The sequence below is a fragment of the Molothrus aeneus genome, chromosome 16 (genome assembly GCF_037042795.1).
Source record: "Molothrus aeneus isolate 106 chromosome 16, BPBGC_Maene_1.0, whole genome shotgun sequence".
NCBI classification, from domain to species: domain Eukaryota; kingdom Metazoa; phylum Chordata; class Aves; order Passeriformes; family Icteridae; genus Molothrus; species Molothrus aeneus.
Window position 1 is genome coordinate 12,468,805 of NC_089661.1, and position 23,698 is coordinate 12,492,502.

Here is a 23,698-nt window from a genome sequence, read left to right on the forward strand (position 1 = left end):
GAGGGTTTGCTTCCTTACTGCGTCTACAACCGGCCAGAGAAAGAGCGCTTTCTCTGTTAGAGGTGATTTTTGTCGTGGTCTCCCTGCAAGGAAGGGATCGGCACCAGCCTTCGAGGAGGGAGACAGGATCAACTGAGGTTTTCCCTACCTCCGGCTGAACGTGAGGAGTTCAAGTGACACCGGCACCGGCCTGTGGCTGACTGACTGCACAGCGAGCTGGAATCACAGCCGGAGCTGCTCGATTTACCTGCTCGAGGACCCTTCTATTGACGGTAGAGATTTGTATTCCAAGGAAAATCTGATTAATATAAACTATGCAGAGCTTTGCGGGGATATCGGGAGACTACTCTGTCTGCATGGCTAATCTTGAAATTGTCTGAAATAAATCCTTAGCGCAAGGAATAACGAGATACTTTCAATTAGTTTTTTCTTTTTTTTTTTCCTTGTCGCTTTCCCCCCCCTTCTGCGAGAATTTTTAACACTTCCATCGGAGGGTTTTTACAGGAGAATGGGACACATGCTGGAGAACTCGCCACAGAAATGACGGGGGTAACAGTTTCCATCACTGTTGCGGTATAAAAGGTTCTCTTTGGATTGTCTGCTGGTGGCTGCTAAGATGGATCAGTTTCTCCCTGTTCCTGTTTGCGATGTGCTGAAGGATCCGGATTTACTGAAATACTGACGCCCAATGAACTTACTCCCTCTCTGCTGAAAGCATCGGATGTGACAGTGCAGAGAAACATGTGTTTCACATTTCTGACTGGTTGTTTTGGTGCAATCAATACCTCCACAAGAAACATTGACTTAGGTGGCGACTGTCATAGCGGGAGGCACACGGAGCGCTGCTCCCGGCTTGCAGGCGGAGCGAGCACAAATCAAAGAGCCCGCCGATCCTGGCAAGTGGGGGCTTCGCTTCCCCCCAAAGCGCGGGGCACAGGCTCCCGACCCTCGTCAGAGAGCCCGGCCCGCGGGTGCGAAATGAGCGATGACCAAAGCGCTGCCAGGAGTGGCAGCCAGTCGGATCGGATGGGCATCGGTGAGGCAATACCCGTTGAAAGAAAGGTGGATCGCGAAATTATTGCCCGGAGGAATAGCAGGCGAGGCGGAATGATGATAAAGTTAAACTTCTGTTTCATCTTCTGTCGGGGATGGTGGGCGTTTCTGTTGCTTCAGCTCCACATGTTGCAAGCACTGGCACAAGGTAGGGCTAGAGACATTTTTGTTTATAGAAATGCTGCATCTGCCTTCTGAGAGCAAGGGAATCTTGCTCGGGTACAGAAAAACCCTTTTACTTTTATCCTTATCAGAGATAAACTGCAGAATTCGCACTGAGCTGATTCATGTAGGAATGGTCGTTTCTCACACACAATCGTTTCTTTATGGAGCAGGGATTTGCAAACTGTACCTTCATGTTTCTCTCCCTTTCTAGTCCTATCCTTATCCTATCCCAACCTCCCACGGAGAATCACAGTCCTGCTTTTTAAATGTACTTAAATGCATCCGTGCTGTTCTTCCAGGCAGCAAAAGAGTTAACTGCTGGTTTTGTGTGTGTGTGTGTCTCTGTGTCTGTGTGTGTGTGTTTAAAACCACTGTGCTCTGAGATAAGTTATTAGGAGAAGGGGAGTCATAAATCCTCCGACTAGAACTAAACCAGGCATGTAAAAGGAATTCTTTAAACATATGAGCACTATTCTATGTGAGCTTGGTCTCAGCATTGTTCATTTCTTTTGGATTGCCAAGTAACATTTACCCGAGACAAAAACTGCAATTGATTCGTATCTGAGCATTTCCACATCAGAGATCCTTGCAGTCAAATGAGTCACTTGTAAACGAAGGGTCAGAGTCGACCAATAGACTTTAAATACCAAGTGTCAGTCACTTTGCATGTAAATTCCCTTCTCAAAAAATTGCCAAATGTAGCCTAATTCTTAATAATCCTTTGACAGAGTAAACAATAAATGGCAGGCAGAAGCATTACAGTTGGCTGCGCCAAATAACACGCTGAACAAATGCAGCTTTCACTTTCTTTGCTGGGTTGAGTTTTATTGCTGTGTGCATTGTCTGGCTGAAGTGGGGTGTGCTGGACAATGCAGAACTGTATCGTGTGGGACCAGGAGTTAGTTATTAAAGCGGAAGTTAATACCCCAGGAAGGGGAATAGTCTTTGTGGTTTAGCTCTTTGTTTTCAAGTATTTCATGGGGAACAACGGTGCATTCACTTGTAATAAGTGGATGGGGCTCATGTGTTGAGGAAGAGGAGTTGGAAGCCAAGTCTGCTGTAGTTTGTCTGCTCTGGATTTACTGCTGCATCCTCGGAAAGTTTGGAGCCGCAGGATACAGAAGAGATTTAATCCAGTGTTTTATATGGACTCCACCCTCATAAACCTTTCTCAGTGCTTTGTTTATGCTGTCACTGCTATTCCCAAATTACTTCTGCTGAGGCCTGCAAGCCCTAACAGGGTATTGTTATCCTGAAACAAGCCATACCTGACATAATTATCTCTGCAAATTAAAATTCACGTCACTTTTTGCTTTTTTTCTTTTGGTAGTTGTTGTTGATAGGTGCCAATATGATGCTTCACGTTGGCAGATAAATGCTGATGATTCTTGCTGCTTACCTTAAAAAACAAAATCATAAAAGGTAGTTTTAGGTGCCATGGATTCAGGAATCACTTTAGGTGCTAGTTTTTTCTATGGTTAGTAGTAAACTAGCCACCTTACTGGATTAAAAGTGAATTGAAACTTTTGTTTAGCACACAGTAGAGCACAATTTTTCAATCGCTTATTTCAGATTACTCAGCATTGGCAGTAGTGTCAATTTCAGGTACTGTATATCTCAGGGAGTTCTGTAGTGTATACAAACTATCCCCCAAAAAAGTCCTTACACCAAGTTAGCTTTAAGTAACTAAGAGTATTTAAGGCAAGGAGGGGAAGGGAAGAGAATAAGATATATTATTTATGAAAAATATTGGGGCAGATAAAGCTATGAAGTGTAGAAGACATGAAACAATGAAAGATAAAACAATTATGTAATACAGAAACAAAATACATTGTAATTTTTACATAATGCTGAAGATTACAGTTAGTCCTCTTAAGAATTCTTTGACACATAAACCAGTGTGGAGGTCTAGATGTAGAGGACTTCTATTGGAATTTCACAAAATTTGCATTAATTTATAACTTACGGTTCTTTTTGCACTCTGAATTCTAATGGATCCTAAGACATTCATCATTTTTATGCAAAAATTTACTTTAGAGAGAAGATGACAATATAAAAGTCCTTCATGAAAATGGAAATTCTGCTACAGCCACAGAAGTTTCTAATGGAATGATGTGGTCATATGCATGAGAGAATTACATGACTTCAATCTTTTTATAAGATAAAAAAATGAACATTCTAAATATATGGGCCATGGCTCTTCTGCATGAATCATAATACAATGCTATAACCAGCTAATGTTTCCATAATAACTATTCCAGCATTAAAGACATAAGAAGTATTTCAGGCATACTGAAATGCAGGTTCTTCATTCCTAGGAAACAGATCAGGTAAAATTGTTGAGATCAAGTATCTTATACTTCAAGGTGAACAGAAGAAATGAGTTTCAGCTGCAACAGGTTGGTTGAGTATTCTCTACACTTGAATGATCATCCATGTGAAAGCTGATCTCATGGTGAACTGTAGACAAAACCACTTGTAAATTCATTTTGTGCTTAGGTCTTCAGCTGTTCTGTCTTCTGATAGTTGTTATATATTTCAATATAAAATCTATCTGCTTTCTTTTTCCTTTTTAAAGTGAGTTTGATGAGTCTAAAATGTCCATTGGGTTGTTGTCCTGAGTAATAATGGATTCTCTTCAACACCTTAGTGTTGTTGTGCATGGTGGGAGTGACTTTCAGGGTACAGAAGACAAAGGCTGTGGCCTGTCCCAGGCTAGGAATGAAGCTCCCACTCCAGGGCTCTGCACAGGACCCCCTCACACTGGGGGAGTGTCTGCACTGGCCCAGCTCAGAAAAATTAACCTGTAAGAGTCCCCAAACTGTTGCACATTCCTTTGTTTACTCAGCTCTCTCTGCCTGCTGGCCTCTGCCACCAGCCCTCTTTTCATGGCATTTTTATTAAATGATGTACGAGATGCTAGTTAGCCTCAAGTCATCGTGTGTCATCAAATAGTGATGAGATGCTAATTGATAATCACTATAATTATCAAATTAGACTTTGTGAGGTGGTGCTAGGAGTGAATCATTTGGCCCCAGTGGCTGCCTGCTGCACTTGGAGGAACATCCTCCTGCAGAGTCTGGCTCAGGGGTCTGCATGCCCGGGCAGAGTCCTGGGAATACACAGAGCTCCTGCAGCTTTGGAATTTATTCCTTATGTATGAGATTAACAAACACGGATGCCTACTGAGGTACAAAATGTTTACTAAACTACTGGAATATTTGTATGGAAATAGAAAAATTCTGCTTATTTAAAATAGGTTGGAAGTTGCTAGAGGCTACTCTACATGCATCTGAATGGATTTAAGTGCCTTCCCAATGTCTATCTTTTGTTGAGCAATGAAAGAATACTTTGAAAATGTATTTCTTTGGATTGATAGCTGTTGTTCAGAAAGATTTTAAAATAGATAAAAGCAGAGCAAAGCTTTAAGCTTCTCCAGCAGAAGCCTGGTATCTTTAAATATTAAGAAAGAGAAGCTTGTCTGATTTTTCTTAGTTTTATGGCAATGGAACCGTAATCTTTTTATGCTACTTAATCAAATCTGTGTTCAGAATTCTACAAATACCTGAATGTACAATTTAAGGTGATATTGATATGCATTATCTTTGAAAGAAGCCATGACCCAGTAGATAAATGAAAATGTTTCTGGGGCCCAACTTCCTTAATTCAAATATTTGATCTGGTGTATTATAAATATGCTGAGTGTAAGAAGCCTTTTCAAGCAAATTTCAAATTGCATTAGGTGCAGAGATGATAAACAACTTGCATATAGAGTATTTGGTTGTTAGGAGGATGGAGAGATGGTAAAATGTTAGAGCAATACCTACTGGAGAGTGAAAAAGATTATGAATTATATGTAGAAGGAACCATTTCTAATTCCAAAAGACTCTGTTACTCTTTATTGGAAACTAAAGATTTTTTATTGGGTTTGCCTTTTGTGTTTCTTTTCTTTAGAAGAGCATTTTAAGTATGCGCTAGTTTTAAGCAGTTGACTTTTTTGTGTATATAATTATAATAATTAAGCAATTGATTTGGAGGAGTAGATCCAGTCTAAATAGAAGTGGGGTGGAGAGAGTTGGCATTTTCTGTGGCCAGATCATGCGACTTCTCACTCTCTCTACTGTGGTAACTCTTGGTTTGCTTTGTATGTTTATGTTTTGCTGGAAAAGTACCTATTCTTAAGACTTCTTACAGCAAGTTCAAAGAGCTGTGAGCACATAATATTAACATTCCAAGTGCAGAGTTTCAGATGATTCCTTGAGAGTGCAGTGTAATGGTCCTGTTAGAGCTGAAGGGAGACCATAAGTAATGGGTGTTTATTATCATTGTGTTCGTGCACTGCCAGGAGATGCTCAGAGCAGGAATGGCCTGGGTGGGGAGAGAGGCTGTGGTAGCTCTGCGGCTTTCACCTCACTGAAGAAGAACACAAGGCAAATCTGTGTCCTTGAAAAGTTGTTCTGGAAGGTTCTGCCATCTCTGTGCACAGTCATGTATTTTGAATAACAAAGACAAATGCTGTCTAAGATTTTAAAGATTGTTTAAACCATAGAAATACTAAAAAACAATCTCAAATCTTTTGAGTTCAGGAAGGGTGTTAAGGCTGTTAAGTGAAGGGACTTGGCTTTTGTAGCTCTGAGAGGGATTTTTTTTATTGTCTTGTTCTTATCACCATACATGTATAAGTCTGGAACAGATTCTTGACTTCAAAGATTTCCATGCATTTATCAACTTTCTGTACAACTTTACCTGGACATCACATTGTGGATGGCCTGGTTATTTGGTCCAGCTGGACCTTTGTGCTGTGATGAATCTGTGGGCTGACTAGAGGCAATTAGATTCCTCATGGAGCAAAATCTTGTTCATGCTGAGTTCATTACAGAAACAGGCCTTTCCTCCTCCCTCTGCATATGTACATACATAGCATGTATTTAAATAGCTTTTAAAAAACAAATTGATGATATGTTGATATTTTCAAGATTGTGTTTTCTTGAAGTTAAAACATATGAAATAGAACAATTTTCATAAGATTTGTGTAGAGATTATAAAATGCCAGAACATCTTTAATGCAAATTCTTAATGCATGGACATTATAAGTAGGTTTAAATTGTTACCTATCATTTTTCCTGTCTACACAGTCAGAACTGAGACTAAGTACTGCCCAATACTCAGTTTTTCAGTATTTTGTCTTCTTGTCAGTGCTTGGCTCCATCTTTCATTTGCTTGAAATCTTTTAAATTGAGCACAAGAAGACTTTTGTGTGAACCAGAGGAAGAACTGTTAGCAGCTATAGCATGGCATTGGATTAGACTACTTACAGTTATTACAGCTGGAGAACAAGTAATTGGTGAGATTTGGGTTCTATTTCTGACTATCCAGTGAGTATTTTCTAGTGAATAAAGACTCTTTGCTGCACGTGCCTCAAACATGACCCTTCACCATGCACAGAGCTCAAGTAGAACAAAAATGTAACTTCATGGAAAGGCCTGTTCCCAAAGAACTTGGGGTTTCTGAAGTTACATCTGCCCCTGGAGTAAAGTAAGACCTTGCAATTCCTTTAACAGACAAGGCCTTTGGAATGTCACAGCCCCAGAAGGTTCAAAGGGTGACATGGCTGAGAAGGGAGGAGTCTTTTATTTTAAAGTGATCCCAACTTCATTGCTTTTAAACATTCATGACTGGGTTTGTAGGATGTGCTCATGGCACAGATTCTTGACTTCTAGATGTATGTGATACTTGTATATCATATCTTGAGCATTTGTATTTTTGGTTTACAAAGACAGATTATTTTTGTTCTGGCTTTGCTACAGAAAATAACAAATTTATTCCTGGAATAAACAGACACTGGCCTGTTGCTGATTGTGTTTTAGCAGTGAAATGCCTCTGAGGTGCAATACAAATGGCATCCTCACTAAGATTAGAAATTTAGATCTAGGCTTTTTAGGAGGAGTGTTTTTAATGTTCAGCTGTTCAGCTCCCTGGACTAGCACAGACTTGGGTCACACAGGCATCAGGGACAATGCAAACAAGGTGGCAGGACAGCCTGGCCAGGGCATGACCCTGGCAGTGTTCCTAAGATCAGCTTCAATGGGGGAGAATTTTCCAACTCTGACAAAACACAAGGAAATGTACATGGCCTGACTTCTTACAAATATGTGGAGGCTGCTGCTTCTGGGGGGAAAATAGTGAAGTCAGGTGGTTTAGAAGACTTTAGTTTTTTTTCTCTGAAAGTCCCTTTCAGTGAGTTTCTGTTGGGTGGAGTCTTCCCAACCTGAATTTATAAGGTAGATGCTAAATTTCAGTAATGTGAAAATTCCCCTTAATCCCCTGATATGTCAATTCTGTAGGCAGATGATAGAAATAATACTTTTTTCTTAAATAAAAAGAAACTTTGCAACTTAAATTGCAAATTCCACCAGTATTACTTTTTCATGTTTCTATCTAATGCACAGATTCAGAGGGTTAAAAAGGTGAGGTGTGAACTCCAACAATTCTGATTAAAGGAAGTCTTTAACAGCACTTAATGCAGGATGTGGAACTGGATTGTACAATCTTACGTCACACCATTCAGATAACTTTTGAAGTGTCATTTTTATAAACAATAAAGCATTAGAGCTTTTTATGCAGATAATGTGATTCTTTAATCCTGTTTTTCTCATTTCCATGCTCTATTGCGGCAGCCTGAAGAGAAAGTTGATTCTGGTAGATAAATCAATGTCCCTTAGGTCTCTTTAAACCACTTTATGGTCTTTTAAGCCCTAAGCCATATATTTTTCCTAATAAACTCCTTGGTCTAACATGTTACCTAAAAAATAATTTGGTGTGTATTGCTCTCTTGGACCAGAAAGTAGAGAATGATGATAACATAGCTTCAGTGTGTATTGCCAGAAGAGTCCCACATTGATTCCAGGCTGCAATTGAAGTTTGTAACTCATTATTACACAAAGAACCAGAAGATCTGGTGACATTGCTTACATCCTCAGGTTCATATTTGTCAAATTTTGTGTATCTATTAGCTGAGAATGTTGTGGCTTTGATATGTGGTTTTGGCATTGAGTTCATAGGAAATCAACTCAGTAGCAATGCTACATTTTAAGAGAAGGTGCTAAGGAAATAATGGAACTATAGTGCAAATATTTAAAATGTTTAGGCACTTAGAAAAAATTATTTTGTTAAACTAGTTCTGTTTGCTCACCTAACATTTGTGTTAAGCACAGACTCAGTTCCAGCACTGTCATTGCAGTCTGGCTGGTGCATTGGGGAATGAATGTCCCTGTTTTTTATTTCTTATCTGTCAAGAAGTGCAAAGGCCATTTATGACTAAATACTTCGAACTAACTAAATGGTATATGATTATTGGAAAAGAAATATATGGTGCAGTGCCATACCTGCAGTTCAAGGATAATACATTTATCATAACATGGAACACTTAGCTGGAGTATTGAAGTGCGTGGGTGGAGGTGAAGGGAATTCTGCATCGGTATTTCTAAATGTGTGTACTGATAAGTTTAATTTTAAGTCCTCTTGAATCTGTGCATGTAGAGGTACAATAAACTTTTCTTGTTTCTGACTGTTTTATTTCCTTCAGGGTGAAGAGATTGAATAAACTCAGATCCTACCTATCATGTGAATGTAACATTTGCAAACCAGCACCTTTGTGCTTTCTTCCCCGCTGTCCCTGTTGTTGAGGAGAAAGTCATTGGCACTTCTGTTTTATGTTGTGATGCATAAAAAAACTTTTACAGCAGCTTTGCTGATAGTGCTCTGGCAATACTGCTGTGCCATGGTGAAGGCAGTGCTGTTGTTTGTGTGCACATCCATCTGTGTGTCTCACCCTTCCTTCCCTCTGTTGTCTTTATCCCTTTGTCTCAGGCTGACACAATGTGCTTCTGCTCTCAGATTAGTGCTCCTCCATGCTGTTGTCTACAAGTAATGCCTCCTGCCAGGGACAGGCTGAGGAGGAGGCTTAAACCCTCTGATTCTGCACTTGCAATGTGGAGCAGATCCCACCATGATCCCCTCCCTGGGCACAGGGTGCCTTTTCTAGGACACGTGCATTGCGTTAAGCAGGGCTTTTATTGTGCTGGAGGCCTTGTCATCTGGAGAGCAGATGAGCAGGAAGATTGTTTAATGGTAGATTATCCCAGCATTTTTTTAAAATGTTAGATAAGTCTAAGAGGCGAGAGATCAAGAACAGTAGCTCCTGTGTTTCACCTTTTGCTGTTTTTGTTGCCATGAAGACTTTAGATTTGCTTTTGAAGATGAAGTAGCTGAAATTAAAAACCATTTTAATGCCACTGCAAACACCAGGTTTTAGAGATAAATTCTATCAACTAATTTCCTGTTTCTAGAATTTGTTTTGTTTTTATAAACATAACTGTTTACTTGTGAACAACATCAGATGTACCTTAAATGAAGAAAGATATTAGTTTCTTGTATTTGCATGTGCCACCATAATCTTCTAAAATGCTGTATTTTAACTAGAAAGAATACTTTCTTTTCATCTTAAACTTCAATTTTAAGGTTATGTTTTGTCTTGGAACTGCTGTGCAAGGCCCTTACCTTTTAAGAGCTAATGAGAGGTCAGTGTTTTGTTCTGGGGTTTTTTCCTCCTCTTGAAAAGAATACATATTTTATATAGTAACTTCATAAAATTAGTCAGCTGAGAGAAGGTGTTTCCTGGTCACAGAGCCTAATCATGCTAGTGCTCATTATCCATAGAACAAGGCTAAAATTTCACTTTTAGGTGTTCTGTTTCAGGGAAATGGGAGAATCGGTCAATTGACTCTAGCTTAATTCAATTACAAGATAGGCAGTGATGCTATTGTTTAATGAAATCATCAACAGAAAAATTTCAAGTGAGTCTCAAGATAAACCTCCCATTCATACACAACTTTGAAGCAGCAATGAATAACAAAGCAAGACTTGTATTTTGAAAACTTTTTTTCAAGCTGTTTATGTAGTACCTAACATCTTCATTTCAAGTTTCTCTATACAAGTGTTGATAACAATCTTACTCAGATTTACTTAATTATATATGGCTTATTATTAGCATTTAATGGGTCAAATATTTAAGCATATTTTTCTGAATCTTCAGTTGAGAATTCTGAGTCAATGGCACTCATGTCAAACTCAGAATTTTAAGTGCTGGTAATTCAACATTACATTCACTATGTAAATGCATCATAATTAAAATTATGCCTTGTCAATGCCATTCAGGTTTCTTGCGAGTATAATTTTCAGCTTTCATGTACTGGATGTAGCTCTGTCTTCTCCTACCCAAAACCTGAACAAGACATATTTATGGTGTACTGGTGTCAGTAAAAACCCACAGTGTTAACTGTTGTGCCTCTTTAAACTCAAAAAGTGAAAATCTTACTGATTCTGTTAAGGAAGTCCAGGTCAAATCTAAAACTTAATTTGTTTATATTTTTCAAATGGTTCAAATTCAGTATATATAAAAAAATACAGGAGCAGCCATTTAGAAAAGACAAGATGGCTCTGCAAGTGGCAGATATGGACAGTTCTCATCCATATAATTGACAAGAGAAGTCCAAGTTTTCATGTAGTATCTAAAAAAGGAGATGCTGAGTAATTTTGGATTTTGACACTTAACATGTGAACAAATGTTCATACATGTCACAACAAATCTTGAAAGAATTCTTCATGTTCTAAGAGCCTTTCTTTAGAGCTGCAGGACATTACAAACACAGTTAAACCAACTTCTGTCCAAATGGTCACTAGAGTGGAGTAAGTGCTAGCTGTCACTTTATTAAAACTAATGGCTTAATTACTCATGTTTGCTTGAGATTCATTGCACTGTGAAGTGATTAGGCATTGGTGCTTTGGTAAATTATGGCATATTGCATATTTTCTGTAACCAATTAGTGAGTCTTGGTGTTGGGCACGTGCAGTGCCCCCAGTTGTCACTCATTTCATTAACATCCAGATCTGTGCCATTACCAGAAGACTTCTGTTACTTTAAACATGTGACAAAGACAAGGGGGATATATATATATATATATATATATATATATATATATATGAGAAGCTCAGAAAAGACAGCAAATAAGTACAAGACAAGATAAAAGTTACAGTGCAGTTCTAAGCATGCGACTGCCTTGACTGGAAAGCTCCCCAAACCATTGCTAGAGTTGCCAGATACAGCATTCTCATAATTCAGTCAGATCTTCTATTCTGAGTGAAAGGCAAATGTTGCCTTTACGCATTTTTGCAGCTCTCTTCCAGACATCCAGCAGTCTCAGCTGTCTCAAAATTCTGGAGAAGTGGCTACATGCTGAAAAAAATGTGTGTTTGCCTGCTTGTTTAGATGCTGCATCAAGGCAAATAGAACACCAGACACAGCTACTCAGAACTCACGTAGTAAGTTGGCAGTAGAATGTACTGTACAGATGAATAGCTGTCTGTAGTGATTGATATATTGGGGTTTTTTTTAAGTCTTCAGTGTGTTCAAGGCTTCTGAAGTCCCATCTCTGATGCTGGTCAGAAGTTCCTTTACTGTTCTCATTTTTGTAGACAGAGTATTTTTGTGATTTAGATGCATATATTGCTGAGTTTCAGATTTCTAGGCATGATTTGTGTTTAAGACTTGTTATGGTTTAAGCCCAGCTGGCAACTGAGTACCACAAAGCCACACACTTCCCCCACCAGCAGTGGGATGAGGAAGAGGATTGGAAAAGTGAGAAAACTTGTGGGTTGAGATAGAGACATTTTACAAGGTAAAGCAAAAGCTGTGTGTGCAAACAGAAGGCAACCCGAGGTTTCCTTTCACCTTGTCCTCTCAGCAGGCAGGTGCTCAGCCATCCCTAGGACAGCAGAGCTCATTAATGGTGATTAATGATGGCTTGGGAAGGCAAACCCATCATTCCAAACATCCCCCATTCCTCCTTCTTCCTCCAGCTTCCCATGCCAAGCATGACACCAGATGTTCTGTGATGTGCCTTGGGTGAGCAGTCCAGGCTGTGTCCATCCCAATTCCGTGTGCACCTCCAGCCTCCTCGCTGGCAGGGTGGTGAGAGCACAAAAGGCCTTCACTCTGTGCAATGGCTGCTCAGCAATAACAAAATCATCTCTGTGCTATCAACAATTTCTTTTTCAGCACAAATCCAAAACACAGCCCCCTGCCAGCCACTGTGAAGAAAATTGACTCATCCCCAGCTCAAACCAGCAAATGACTGCATCTGTAAATGCATTTTCATTTTGTACCTTGTATATTGACAGAGAAACTGTATGAAGTGGCATGATCTTAAATGGAGATCTCGAATCTCATAAATCTGCATTGTGAAATGTAATCGTATTAGAGGCAGAACACTTGTGGTTTTTCAATTATAGTGGTGCTTTTTCATATCACTGTGTGTGAAGCAGTTCTGTCAGAAACAAAGAGTTCAGAGCTCTCAGACGTACCATCTTTGAAGAAACAGCTAAAGGCAACAGGTTTCAAGCTCTTTGAAGCCTTTTCTCTCTGAGTCCTTGTTAAAGGATGGTCTCTCATCCATTTAACATCCTCTCTCATACTGGTCACTTACTAAGTCTGTTTCTAAATTTGTGGGAAATCACATGAAGTGTATTATTGCATATTCGTGTAGCACGGAAAGGCATTGTATTTTTCCCTATATAGTGCACATTTGTATTTTATAACTTGCAGAAGTTCAGTTAATTGCAGTGAACGCTTTCAGTAGGAGGAGCCATCTCAACTAATATAAAGAGGAAGGGTAACATTTGTATGAGTTAGCTGAACATGATAACAAATGTAATTATACTAATGGAACAATGTGATCTATGAAAGCAAAAGATTTTAATTTTAGCCTACATTCTGTAGAGATTATATGTTAGGAACATTCTTTGGCATAGTGCTTTATACTTTAAACAGTTTTGAAGAGTTATAAGCTTTAAATATTTGTATTGCAGTTATAAGATTCTTAATTTTCCTTTAGACATTTAAAAGCTTGAGTTGTGTTGGGATGGTTTTAAAACTTGTTTGGTAGAAGAATTAATGTATACAGTGGGGTTTATAATAAATGTTACTGAAGTTACACAGATTCATTCCAACAAAGTTCATCAGTGTCAATGTGTAAACTGCTCTCCTCTTCTTACTCTCACTCTTATCTAATTTTCTTTTTTTCTTCACTTAAACAAATGTGGGGGATTCTGTGTGAAAAGGATGTATTTCACCAGATTTTAGGAACTGAGATATTGGTCTGTCCCCTCACTCAGATTGGTAATGGAAGTAATATGTTTTCCAGGTAAAAAGTCTGTTGAAATGTAAGGATTTTATGATTAAATACTTGAGTTTTGAGACACACAGGTTTCATAGCAGTTCTTAATGAAGCCAGGGAGTCCCATGTTTAGGTTTCAGTTTTACTTTTATGGTTGCTTTTTTGTTCCTTTTTTGGGTTGGTTTCTTTTATGTCCTAATCTGGGTCTGTACAACAGGTTTAAGAAAATAAACTGAATCAGATTGTTGACCTGATCAAAACCACAGTAAGTTTTTTAAACAGAAATTTTGTTTGAACCAGGAGAAGATAAGACATGAGTTAATATCTTCATATGTATATGAAGGAAATATGTATAGTAAGAAAAAAAATGTAGTACATTTTGACTAATGCTGCTTATCAAGTTGCACAGAGCAGTGATAGCTCCTCAAATTAGTAAAAGCCATAACCATCAATCTTCTACGGAATATGTGTGAGCTATTTAATAAAATTAGATATTTTTTCGAAGTCTTAAATCTTACTACTTGTTTATGAAGATGTTCCAGACAGAAACAGCAATACTGAGCTGTGGGTTGCATTTGCCTGTACTCAGCTATTCCAGATTTGTAGATCCCCTAATCTCAAGAAGGCAGTATTTCTTCTGAATTCTGGCCTTTCCTTTACCTAGATCCAAAAGAAAGATATGTTTTCTCAGTAACACAAATATTGAGAGTTGTCCAGCTTTTAGGTGTTTCACAGTCCAGAAAAATACAAGTAAATAAATGAAAAGGATTTCCTCTAGTTGTCACGCTTTCAAAAATCACTGATAGAATTAATGATATTTCATTATGTACGTGTTTTCTCCTGTAGAAGCTTCTTCTTGCAAACCCAAGCATTCCATATTCCCAGAGCTTTCCTTTGCCCTCCTTTGATTGAGTTTTTTGGTGTTTGTTAATTTATTTCCTTTGTAGCTAGCGCAGAGACTTTGGTTAGCAGAATGGATGTCCCGTGTGGGAGAAAACAGAGATACTGCATAAATGGCTTTTTCCATGCTGGAAGATGAATGATCTTTCTTGAGTTCTTATCTATAAATTCCTGATGTCATCCACCTGGGCAGAGAATAGAGCACATATCTCACAACTGTGAGGTACAGGGAAAAAAGTTCAAAAGGAGAATTGGCTAAAGCTGTGGGCTCTTGCTGAGGGTTTTCTCTGAGCAGGTCTCTGGGGGGTGTGGAGGCAGAGCTCTGCTCTCATCCTGAGGCCTTTGCAATTGTCTCTCTCACCCTGGAGCTCCTCTGGAGCCAGGAAGTCTGACCTGTTTATCTAAATCAACATGGAATCTTTGAGATTGCAGGGAAGCCACAAGTTCCTGCACATCAAGCAAGGATTAGTGTTGTTACACTTTAAAATAACACATCCCAAAACTATTTTAAAATGCTACCTACTTAGCACAGACCATCTCCCGGATCCCCTCTTTTTAACACTTCCAGTTTATAACGCTGCAGGTAGAAGAGTTTGAGTACTGTGGTCAGAATGGCAGAGGAATTCTTCATCATTTATCTTCTATAGTGTCTTGCTCACTATTTCACCATCTTGGATCTTATTCATATCATATCCTCTTCATACATCATCTACAGAATTGTTTATTAAGTTCTGAACAATTAAACAATGCAAACTCATTCAAGGCAGAATGACTGGAGCAAGTGCTGGTGGAGCACTTGCACAATGTCAATATTGCATTGATATTGCAAATATCATTCGTTCATTCATTTTTTGTATCTATTTGACAGCATGACATAATTTAAGAGAAGAAAAATAGATTTTAATTAGCATATTTCTGTATTACTGAACAGCTAATTAGGGAAATTAAAGTACTTTCTCAGCTATGAATAGTACGTTAAAAGAACTGTGCAACAAAAATACTCTTGTAGCTGTACTGCTGACTTCCTGGAAAGTACCCATTTAATTCTATTACAGATTATTAGTGGTGCATCATAAAGTTGTGTGAGTGCTCTCAGTTGAAGAGAATTATAAAGACAGAAGAATCAAACCTTTGAATATGGTTTGATCAGAGTTTGCTAGAGACTTTATATATTGATTAGTTCATAGAGCAGTGCTAATAATATAAAAAATCTGATACTTGGGGCCTTAGATTTGTAAAATGAATGCCACAGTAATGGGGAAAACTGGCCTCATCATCTAAGGGAGTTTTACAATTCTTTTTTTTCCGTGTTTTTAATTATTGAAGCTAATTTTTATTCAGTTTTCACATTTTGAAAAAAACTTTTCCTGAGAATTTTTTATGAGGACTCGTGTATAACAAATAATTTTCCTGCTAGGTAGAATATGTATTTACCTAGCACACAGTTTTCTCTGGCCTGCTATTCTAGGAGGAATTTCCTCACTGGAAGGGTGGTGAAACATTGGAAGGGGCTGCTGGAGTCACTGTCCCTGGGGGTGTTTCAGAAATAATGAAGGCACTTGGTGCCATGGACTGGTGGTTGAGGTGGTGATCAGTCAACAGCTGGACTCGATGATCTTGGAGGCCTTTTCCAACCACACTGATTCTATGATTATTTTGATAGTTCAGTTTGCTAAATGGTGTATTAGCAACACAAGGAATACAACAAAATTAGTGAGGAATACATTGAAGTTCCTGATGGTCCCTCAGCTTTGCAGGGTACCACATCTCTGGGAGGCAGACAAATATTATTCTGGCTTTATTGCTGCTCTGAGAGTTAATGACCATCATAACGATAAGCATATCTTGCTAATTGTCCACTAGTTTTGGTTTTAATAACATTTTAATTTGCATATTGTTCATATGCTGAAAACACATGGTTTTAATTGTTCATCTTCAATGAGCATAGCTTTTCACACTTTTTAAATGGGCTTTATAAAAGTTTAAAAAGTGTTGGTCTAAAAAGTTTGTCTGAATGAATTGAGACACAAATGTAAAAAAATAGGCTTGTGTCAAAAGTACTGGATTTCAGTTAAAAACCTGAGTTCTAAGGTCAGTCTTGCCCTGTGTGGTTTTCAGCTTGGAATGTTTTGGGCCATTATGACCATTACCAAATTGACTGACTTCTGTGTTTTATCTCTGAAAAAATGGATTATTATTTAGAGCCTAGAATTACAGTTTGAAAGGATAAATTATTGATTGTTGGCATTTTCTACAATATCAGACATTACTCTAAGATCTTTCTTAGAGGATGAAATCTAATTTCTTTGATCTTGTAAAAGTGCAGTAAAAAAGCATACTTTAGGTTGATTTGGGGAAAAAATGCTTTTACAAATAAAAAGATGTTTTCATATTTGCATTATTTAAAATGCATTTTTTGTCTTATAAATATGCTAATCTTTATAAGCTGCTTCTGGTGTGACATATGGTTTGTAATTTTCAGTTCTTTGACATCAACCTACTTTCTATTACATAAAAATGTACAATTGGCAGGGAAAATTAGTATGTTCAATGGCACCATACTTAAAAGACTTTGAGAAGTATCTGGGGTATTTATCTGTGTTATAAACAGACAGATGTTTGAAGAGGTCTTGGAGGTTCTGTTAATTGTGTGTTTGTTCCCTTTCAGACAACATTTCTTTGGGGCTTGGTCTGATGGAAAAAATGCAGATAAATACTTGTGAATAAAAGAGCAAAGCTCAGTATAACATATGTTTGTATTTTAAGTAGATTTATATATCTAAAAGGATATTTAGCTTAGAAATAATTAAGATTATTTTCTCAGGGGGGATGGAGCAATGTCAGGAAAGAAAAAAAATCACAAAACAAATTTAAAAGATGGACTGAAATGACCCCTTAATCTATCAACTGGGACTTAGTCACATGCATTGTGTTAGGAAAAGAAGGAAAATTAGATGATAAATTCAAATTCTCTAGGCTTTTACTAGTATAGAGCCAATGACTGAAAAGCTTGAATTAAATGAACTGATAAAGCTCCAGGAAAAAAGTTCCTTTTGCCATCATACTGCTGTTTACCTGGAAGGAGATTTGTCTTTCTTTTTCCCCTTTTTGAAACTTAATGTGTTACAACTGTCATTGGTCTCCCTCTGTTCCCCCTTCTACAGGGCTGTGCAGAGATAAATATAAATTCTGAATTGAAAAACTGTCTTGAGTACCTTGGAATAATCTGCAGAAATGGTGCAGAGTTCAAGTGGGAGGTTCCATGATCTTGTCCCTGCCCTCTGAATCACGTGTGCAATTTGAAATATTCCAGCCAACCTTATCCAAGGTTTTTCATTCCTTGTTGGAAGCAGCTGCTGAGAATCTCAAGTGCTCAGCTCTTCTCCAGTGACACTGAGGCTGGGTTTGTGATTTGAACTGCCTGAAGGAGATGTCAAAGAGCTGGGTAGAGCACAGACCCACTTGTTAGATCTTAAACAGTAGAATATGTTAAAAATAGTTGCTTTTACTGTTAAGTGTTTTCTGTTCAGCTTAGCTGCCATTAAATGTTGTTACATACACACTTCTGCCTTTTCTAAAAAACATTTTTCTTCATCTTAGCAACATGAGAGGTACTTGCTAAGCCAGGGCAAGAGAGCTACAGGCAGTTTGACCTGACTCATGGTGTGAAAGGGTTATTTGCTAGAAACTGATGCTGAAGAACATTTCCAATAATTAATTCATTATTTTTGGTTTTGGAAGGCTGGTTTGATTATGGTTTTCATTTTGCTAAGTCCCATCCTCAAATCATTGAGCAATGATTCCATACAATTTTATTAAAACTAATGGAATGAATACTCTTTTCATAGGCCAAATTCAGTGTGGTACTTCAGCAAAAACTTAATTTCAGCTACATGAGAAATGATATTATTGATAAGTCAAGCATGCTTTACCCTACTCAATTCTATCATCATTTGTATTTAAAAAACCCGTCTCAGTCATTTGAGGTCTTTCATAATAAAAAATTTCCATAAATTATTCTTAGTAAATGAAGAATTTCCTCTTGGTCTTGCTTGGCTTTGTTTGCTCTAGATTTTTTTTTTTTTTGAGATTTTTGGGCGGTGTGCAGAATTTCTTGTACTTTTGGGCCAGTAGTTTAATATTTCTACAAAACCTGTCAGGAGCATCACTGAAGCCACATGTTTTTGCTCTCTAGTCATGGCATCTTCTTTTATACTAACATCTCTAGTCTTGTTTTGACTTGACACAAAGTGGTCAGCATTTAGTAAGGTCAGAGTTTCAGGTGGTCAGAATGAGCAGCTGTCTGGAGTAATTCTGTTTGGACTGACAGACTGGAGGTGTGGCTGTGGCCCACCTGCCATCTTTGCCTCTCTCAGTGTACACGAAGGCTTTGAGCCTGTCAGGGCTTTGGGGACATTAGGTCCCAATTTCCCTGAGCCTCCAGGGAAATTGGATTTCACCAGCACTCTCCATCCACACCCTCCAGCCCTGGGCCCCCAGCTCCCTTTCATCTCAGGGCTGGGAGTTTGGTCCCTACATGCTGGAGGGATCCCAGCCCTGTGTGAGAGTTTGGGTGGGGCCCCTCGGATGTGCCTTGTGCTTGGGGCTGTCCCTGGACCCATTTCTGCCTCTGCTCTGCCCCAGTGGCACTGTCTCCTGTCCTGCCTGGGGTTGCCAGTGGGTTCCACTCCCTGTTCCTCCTCTCCCTGCTGTGCTCAGGTGCTCTGGGGGTGCACCTGAATGCTGAGGGAAGCTCCTGGCCTGAGATCACACTTGGTCCTGCTTTGCTCTCCCTTTGGGAAAAGCCAGCCCTGGCTGCTGCTGGACACTGCTTCAGTGTCCTGAGTAAAGAGACTCTCTCAGCACTGGCAGGCAATCCTCCTGGTGTTGTCCTTCTCCATCAGTAACAGTTGTGGCAGGCACAGCTCCCTGCCTCGGTGCAGTTTCCTGGCACCTTCCCAGCTCCTCACACCTGCCTCTGAGCCCCTCGCCTTGCTGGACTCTCCCTCTTCCAGACTCACTCTTCCCCACCATGGCCATAAGGCTGTGAGCTTTTTGTGATCATCTGCTGCTTCATGGCTGAATTAAAGATGTTTAATTTTGAGAGTGGTTTTAAAAGATAAATTAACTAAAACATGATGATGCAGATGCCACAATTCAGTGACTCAAAGAGAAGAAGAAAGCAGGGGAGCTGGAAGGGGATTCAAAGGTTCAACAGTATATTCTCCTGGGCTATGGCAGGATCAATCATACCAACACAATTCCTGACAGATATTTATTTAATCTGTTTTCTAAGCACTTCAGTAAGGGAGATTCCAGCTATTCCATTGTCAATCTGTTCACTATTTAACTATCCGAGCTGTAAAAAACAAATTTTCTTGAGTTCAGACTCTAATTGCTTTTGCTGCTACCAGTACTCCAGATTGCTAAAGTAGATGGTATTTTGGACACCTGCTATCCATAATCCTTTTCTTTTTCATGGGTTTGATGAGCCTTTGCTGCTTGCATTGAAATTTGAAAACGGAACTGAGCTGTCCTTTGTTAGTGAAGTAAACACATACCCAAACTGTATCCTCAAGAGATCACTCAGCCAAGTTTTGGAAAACTGCTTGGAAAGTCCTAAGAGTGCTGAGGAAGGGTTGGCAGTTAGGACCTTCATTAGAAAAAAAACCCAAAACACAACAACAAAAACAGCCACAAGAAAACAACCTTCTGTAAGCACTGGCATTTTTGCAGCCTTCAGTCAGGAGTGATGGTGGAGTTTTCTGCTCGTTCCAGATGTGATTTTGTGCAGTCTGGTGCATTCTCAGTGCATTCTCATGGTGAAGTCAGTCACCTTTCAGGGATGTCAGGTGAGAATCCTTTAGATCTGAACATTTTTTAAGTCAGGCACCCCCAGCATTCCCCTCGGTATAAATTTCTCAGGACTGCTCAGCTGGGGAGGAAACACCATTAACTGAGTTCTTAAGATAAAACTGAGTTACAGAATTTTGGTTATCAGAGACCGAAGTCCAGCTTCCTTCTTGCTTCACAGTAGTTGCATTAAGTGCTCTTCTTGCAGGACTGCATGCTTGCAGGGCAGTTACAAAGTAAGAATCTTGAAGTGTAGAAAACATGGGAGATTTAAGAGTTTAAGGAAATAGTACCTGTGGCTCAAGAAAATTCTATTGCTTTGTTAATTGGACTTGTAGGGTTGGAGTTTCTTTCCCCAAGGAAATGCCCAAGTTATTTAATTTGGAAGAAGACTGCTTCCAGCTGCAGGTAGAAGGAGGAATTTTCATTGGGGGAGGAAAAAAAAACTTGAAGTGGACCAAAAGAGAAGAGCAGGAGTGTAAGATTTAAGAATAGGATTTTTTGTTTAGATAGGAGTTCATACTTTTGCCAGAGAAAGCTCTTTGTAGGACCAGAGTCCACATTTCAGGACAAGCCGGGAGATCAGAGACCCAAGGCAAGAAATTTGCAATCCTGAATTCTCACAAACACTCAAGAATAGAAGGAAAACTCAAGAGAACTGACAAGCGGAAGATAATTTTTTTTTGCTTATCTTGTCGTCATGCATTGTGCGACTTCTTTTAAACTGTGAAGCTACTTTGTGCTTCTGTTCCCAAATCTCCTAGAGTTAATAATCTGTGTATCAGAGTGGAACTCTGGAGGAGAGCGATGTCAAAGCATCTGCAGCCTGTGGGTGTCCTGAGCCACCCGTGGGGCCAAGGGGCTCTGTCGCCACGGCTGCGCTGCAGGTACCGGGAAGCTTTGAAATCATCACAAGAAGATGAACGGCCAGTGCTGGGGCGTAGCCAGTTGAAGGCAGTCTGGAAGCCGCTTGCATGGAGCGCGGCCAGGCGAGGACAGGCCGGGGGTCCCCGCGGTGTCGCTCGGGGGTCCCCAGGGACGAGCCCGGAGCGCGGGGGCTGCAGGGGCGGTGCGAGGCCGCGGCGCTACCGCCAGAGGGCGCCAGAGGGCGGCGGGGAGGGAGCGAGCCCCGAGAGAGCCCCGAGAAGATCCAGAGAGAGCCCCAAAAGAGCCCCGAGAGAGCCCCAAAAGAGCCCCGAGAGAGCCCAGAGCCCACCCCGAGCCCGCCCTCAGACACCGCCCGGGACCCTCCCCGCAGCCATGGGTGTTAATTGAAATGGGCTCGTTTGATGCAGGGAGCGGACGCTGCTCTGCTCCAGCCCGTGACCGCAGGAGCCGGGCATGGATGTACAGGAGGATGTCTGGAGCTGTGAGTGCTCAGTAAAAACACCTTCGGTGCGGTTTAGGAGGCCATGTGTGTTTCAAGTTGGCAAGAGAAAGGATTTGACACACTTTAATGTAGGATTAAGAACTTAAAATGTGAAAGATTGCTGAAGGTGATGGTTTAACGTTCCTTTTCCAGTCGAGAAATGGATTTTTCTTCTTCTTTCGGTCAAGAGAAGTATAGGCTAATCCAGCAAATAATTCAATATTATCAAAATCCATTTGATTTTTGTCAGAAAAACATGCTCGATTCAGTTTTCATGTTCAACCTGTTGAAGGATTTGATGAGCTAAGAATTACAGGAGGCTTTCTGGATAACTAATGACTTGTTGGCTATCCAGTTACCTTTTCAAGAGAAAATGATCCCAGAAAATGGCCTGCACATTTGAAGGAATATTTCTTGCAAGATCTTCTACTACATTTAGTATACAGCTAAAGCCCCAGTAACTTTAACAGGGTCAGGATTTTATGGGAACTTGTCTTCTGTGTTATCCTTCATAGATCTCTGGCTGTCTGGAAGAAGCACAAAGGAAATACAGTGCAGTTTATCTGCCTGTATGGGGGGTGTCAAAGTGAGCAAAGTGTTGTACTTGGGAGTTCAGTTCCATTAGTTTAAAAATAGTTTGTTATAGGCAAACATCAAAGCTGTGATTTTAAGAGGCCCCAACCATAAGGAACTGCATTTATCCAAAGTAACCTGTTTTCTTGTTTTTGTTAAATAGTCACCAGGTATCCAATCTGATTACTTGCCTCCTGCCTTGAACGAAAACTTATTAAATGAAATGGTTGAATAGAAATCTCAGCTTCAAAACAAATCAGGAGAGTTCTTCCTTTCTGGTAAATGGAATGTGAAGCACTCAACTCCAGGTGCCTCCAGCAGGTGATGGACCTCAGCCTTCGCCTACTGGAGGATGAAGCAATTCTTGGTGTGTGGCTGGTTTGTTTTGTTAGCAGGAATAGATTAGTCACATCACTTGGGTGGATAAGGAGGCTGAGTAATTCAGCCTGCTGGCAGGAACTTCCCCTGCAACAAGACTTGTCCTGTTTTATATATAATAGACAATTTAATTGGCCTTTAGATTGGTAGGGGAAATTTCTCAAGGTCCTTGACGTTTGGATTTTAAGCATCTTTTTAATGATGTCTTAATTATATCAGTATTTAATGAAATTAATATCTTGGTGTTTTATAATTCCAGTTCCCTGATTTTCAACACACAAAGCTTTTGCTTTCTTGAAAAACTCTTTTGCTCAGTTGTCTTGCAATTCTTAGTGTCAGTTTTATAACAGGTATTTGGGCACACAAATGTTGTTTGTGTCATGGCACTTCTCTCCCTTTGGTGAGGAATTTCCAGAAGCACTGCTGGCTCTAAAATTCATGTGTGTGCAACACAACTTTCATCTGGGGGGACACTCAACTTCAACACTTTTAACTTGTCGGGACACCCAGCCAGCATCAAATGACCTTTCTTTACTTGCTCAGGAACATTTAAGTCAAAATAACAATAGTTTTTATAAGGTTTTCATTTTAGTGGAAATATTTAGGAGTGTATATTTCAAACTTTAGTTTATGGAATGCTTAAGTGAACTTCTCACCTTTAAGAAGAAAATGAAATTCAGAAGCCTCAAAAGCCTTCTGCAAAAGACAAAGTTTTTCGTAACCTTTTTAAGTAACAACATCACAGTGCTTATGAAAGCTCTTGTTTTCAATAGGAATTCTGTTGATATCTAACCTGAGGATTTTTCCTCTCTTCCAGGAGAAAAAAGAGGAAGAAAGCCTGGGTTTGCCACTGAGTTTTTAATAATGTTTCTTTTTGCATTATACATCCTTGTCATATCAAAGCTAGAGATGTCCTGTGCTCTCCAGTCAGTCAGAATGTCTTTGAAGAACAGTAGAAGGTGGTTTTGGGGGTTTTTTTGTGTTTCTAAATGTGATAGTGGTTTGAACCTTATATGAAACTTTGTGGTGCTGCAGTTCTACAGTTTCCCAGTCTCCACAGTCTCATCCTTAACTTCTGAAGGAGAAAGCACGAACCAACTTTCTTGGTGCTTTCAGGAAAGCAGTTGAGGGCAGGAAGACTGGGATGTTTTTGAAATGTTACTGAATTCTTTAC

The 23,698-nt window shown here is 39.6% G+C and overlaps 1 protein-coding gene across 1 annotated transcript in view; it reads left to right on the forward strand.

Moving 5' to 3' along the window:
* The first annotated feature begins 526 nt into the window (after positions 1-526).
* SDK1 (sidekick cell adhesion molecule 1) overlaps positions 527-23,698 on the forward strand; it is a 382,240-nt gene continuing 359,068 nt past the window's right edge. Inside the window, exon 1 of the mRNA XM_066560719.1 lies at positions 527-1,201. Coding sequence (XP_066416816.1) covers positions 742-1,201 — 460 coding nt within the window. The 5' untranslated portion in view covers positions 527-741. The remainder of the gene's footprint in view (positions 1,202-23,698) is intronic.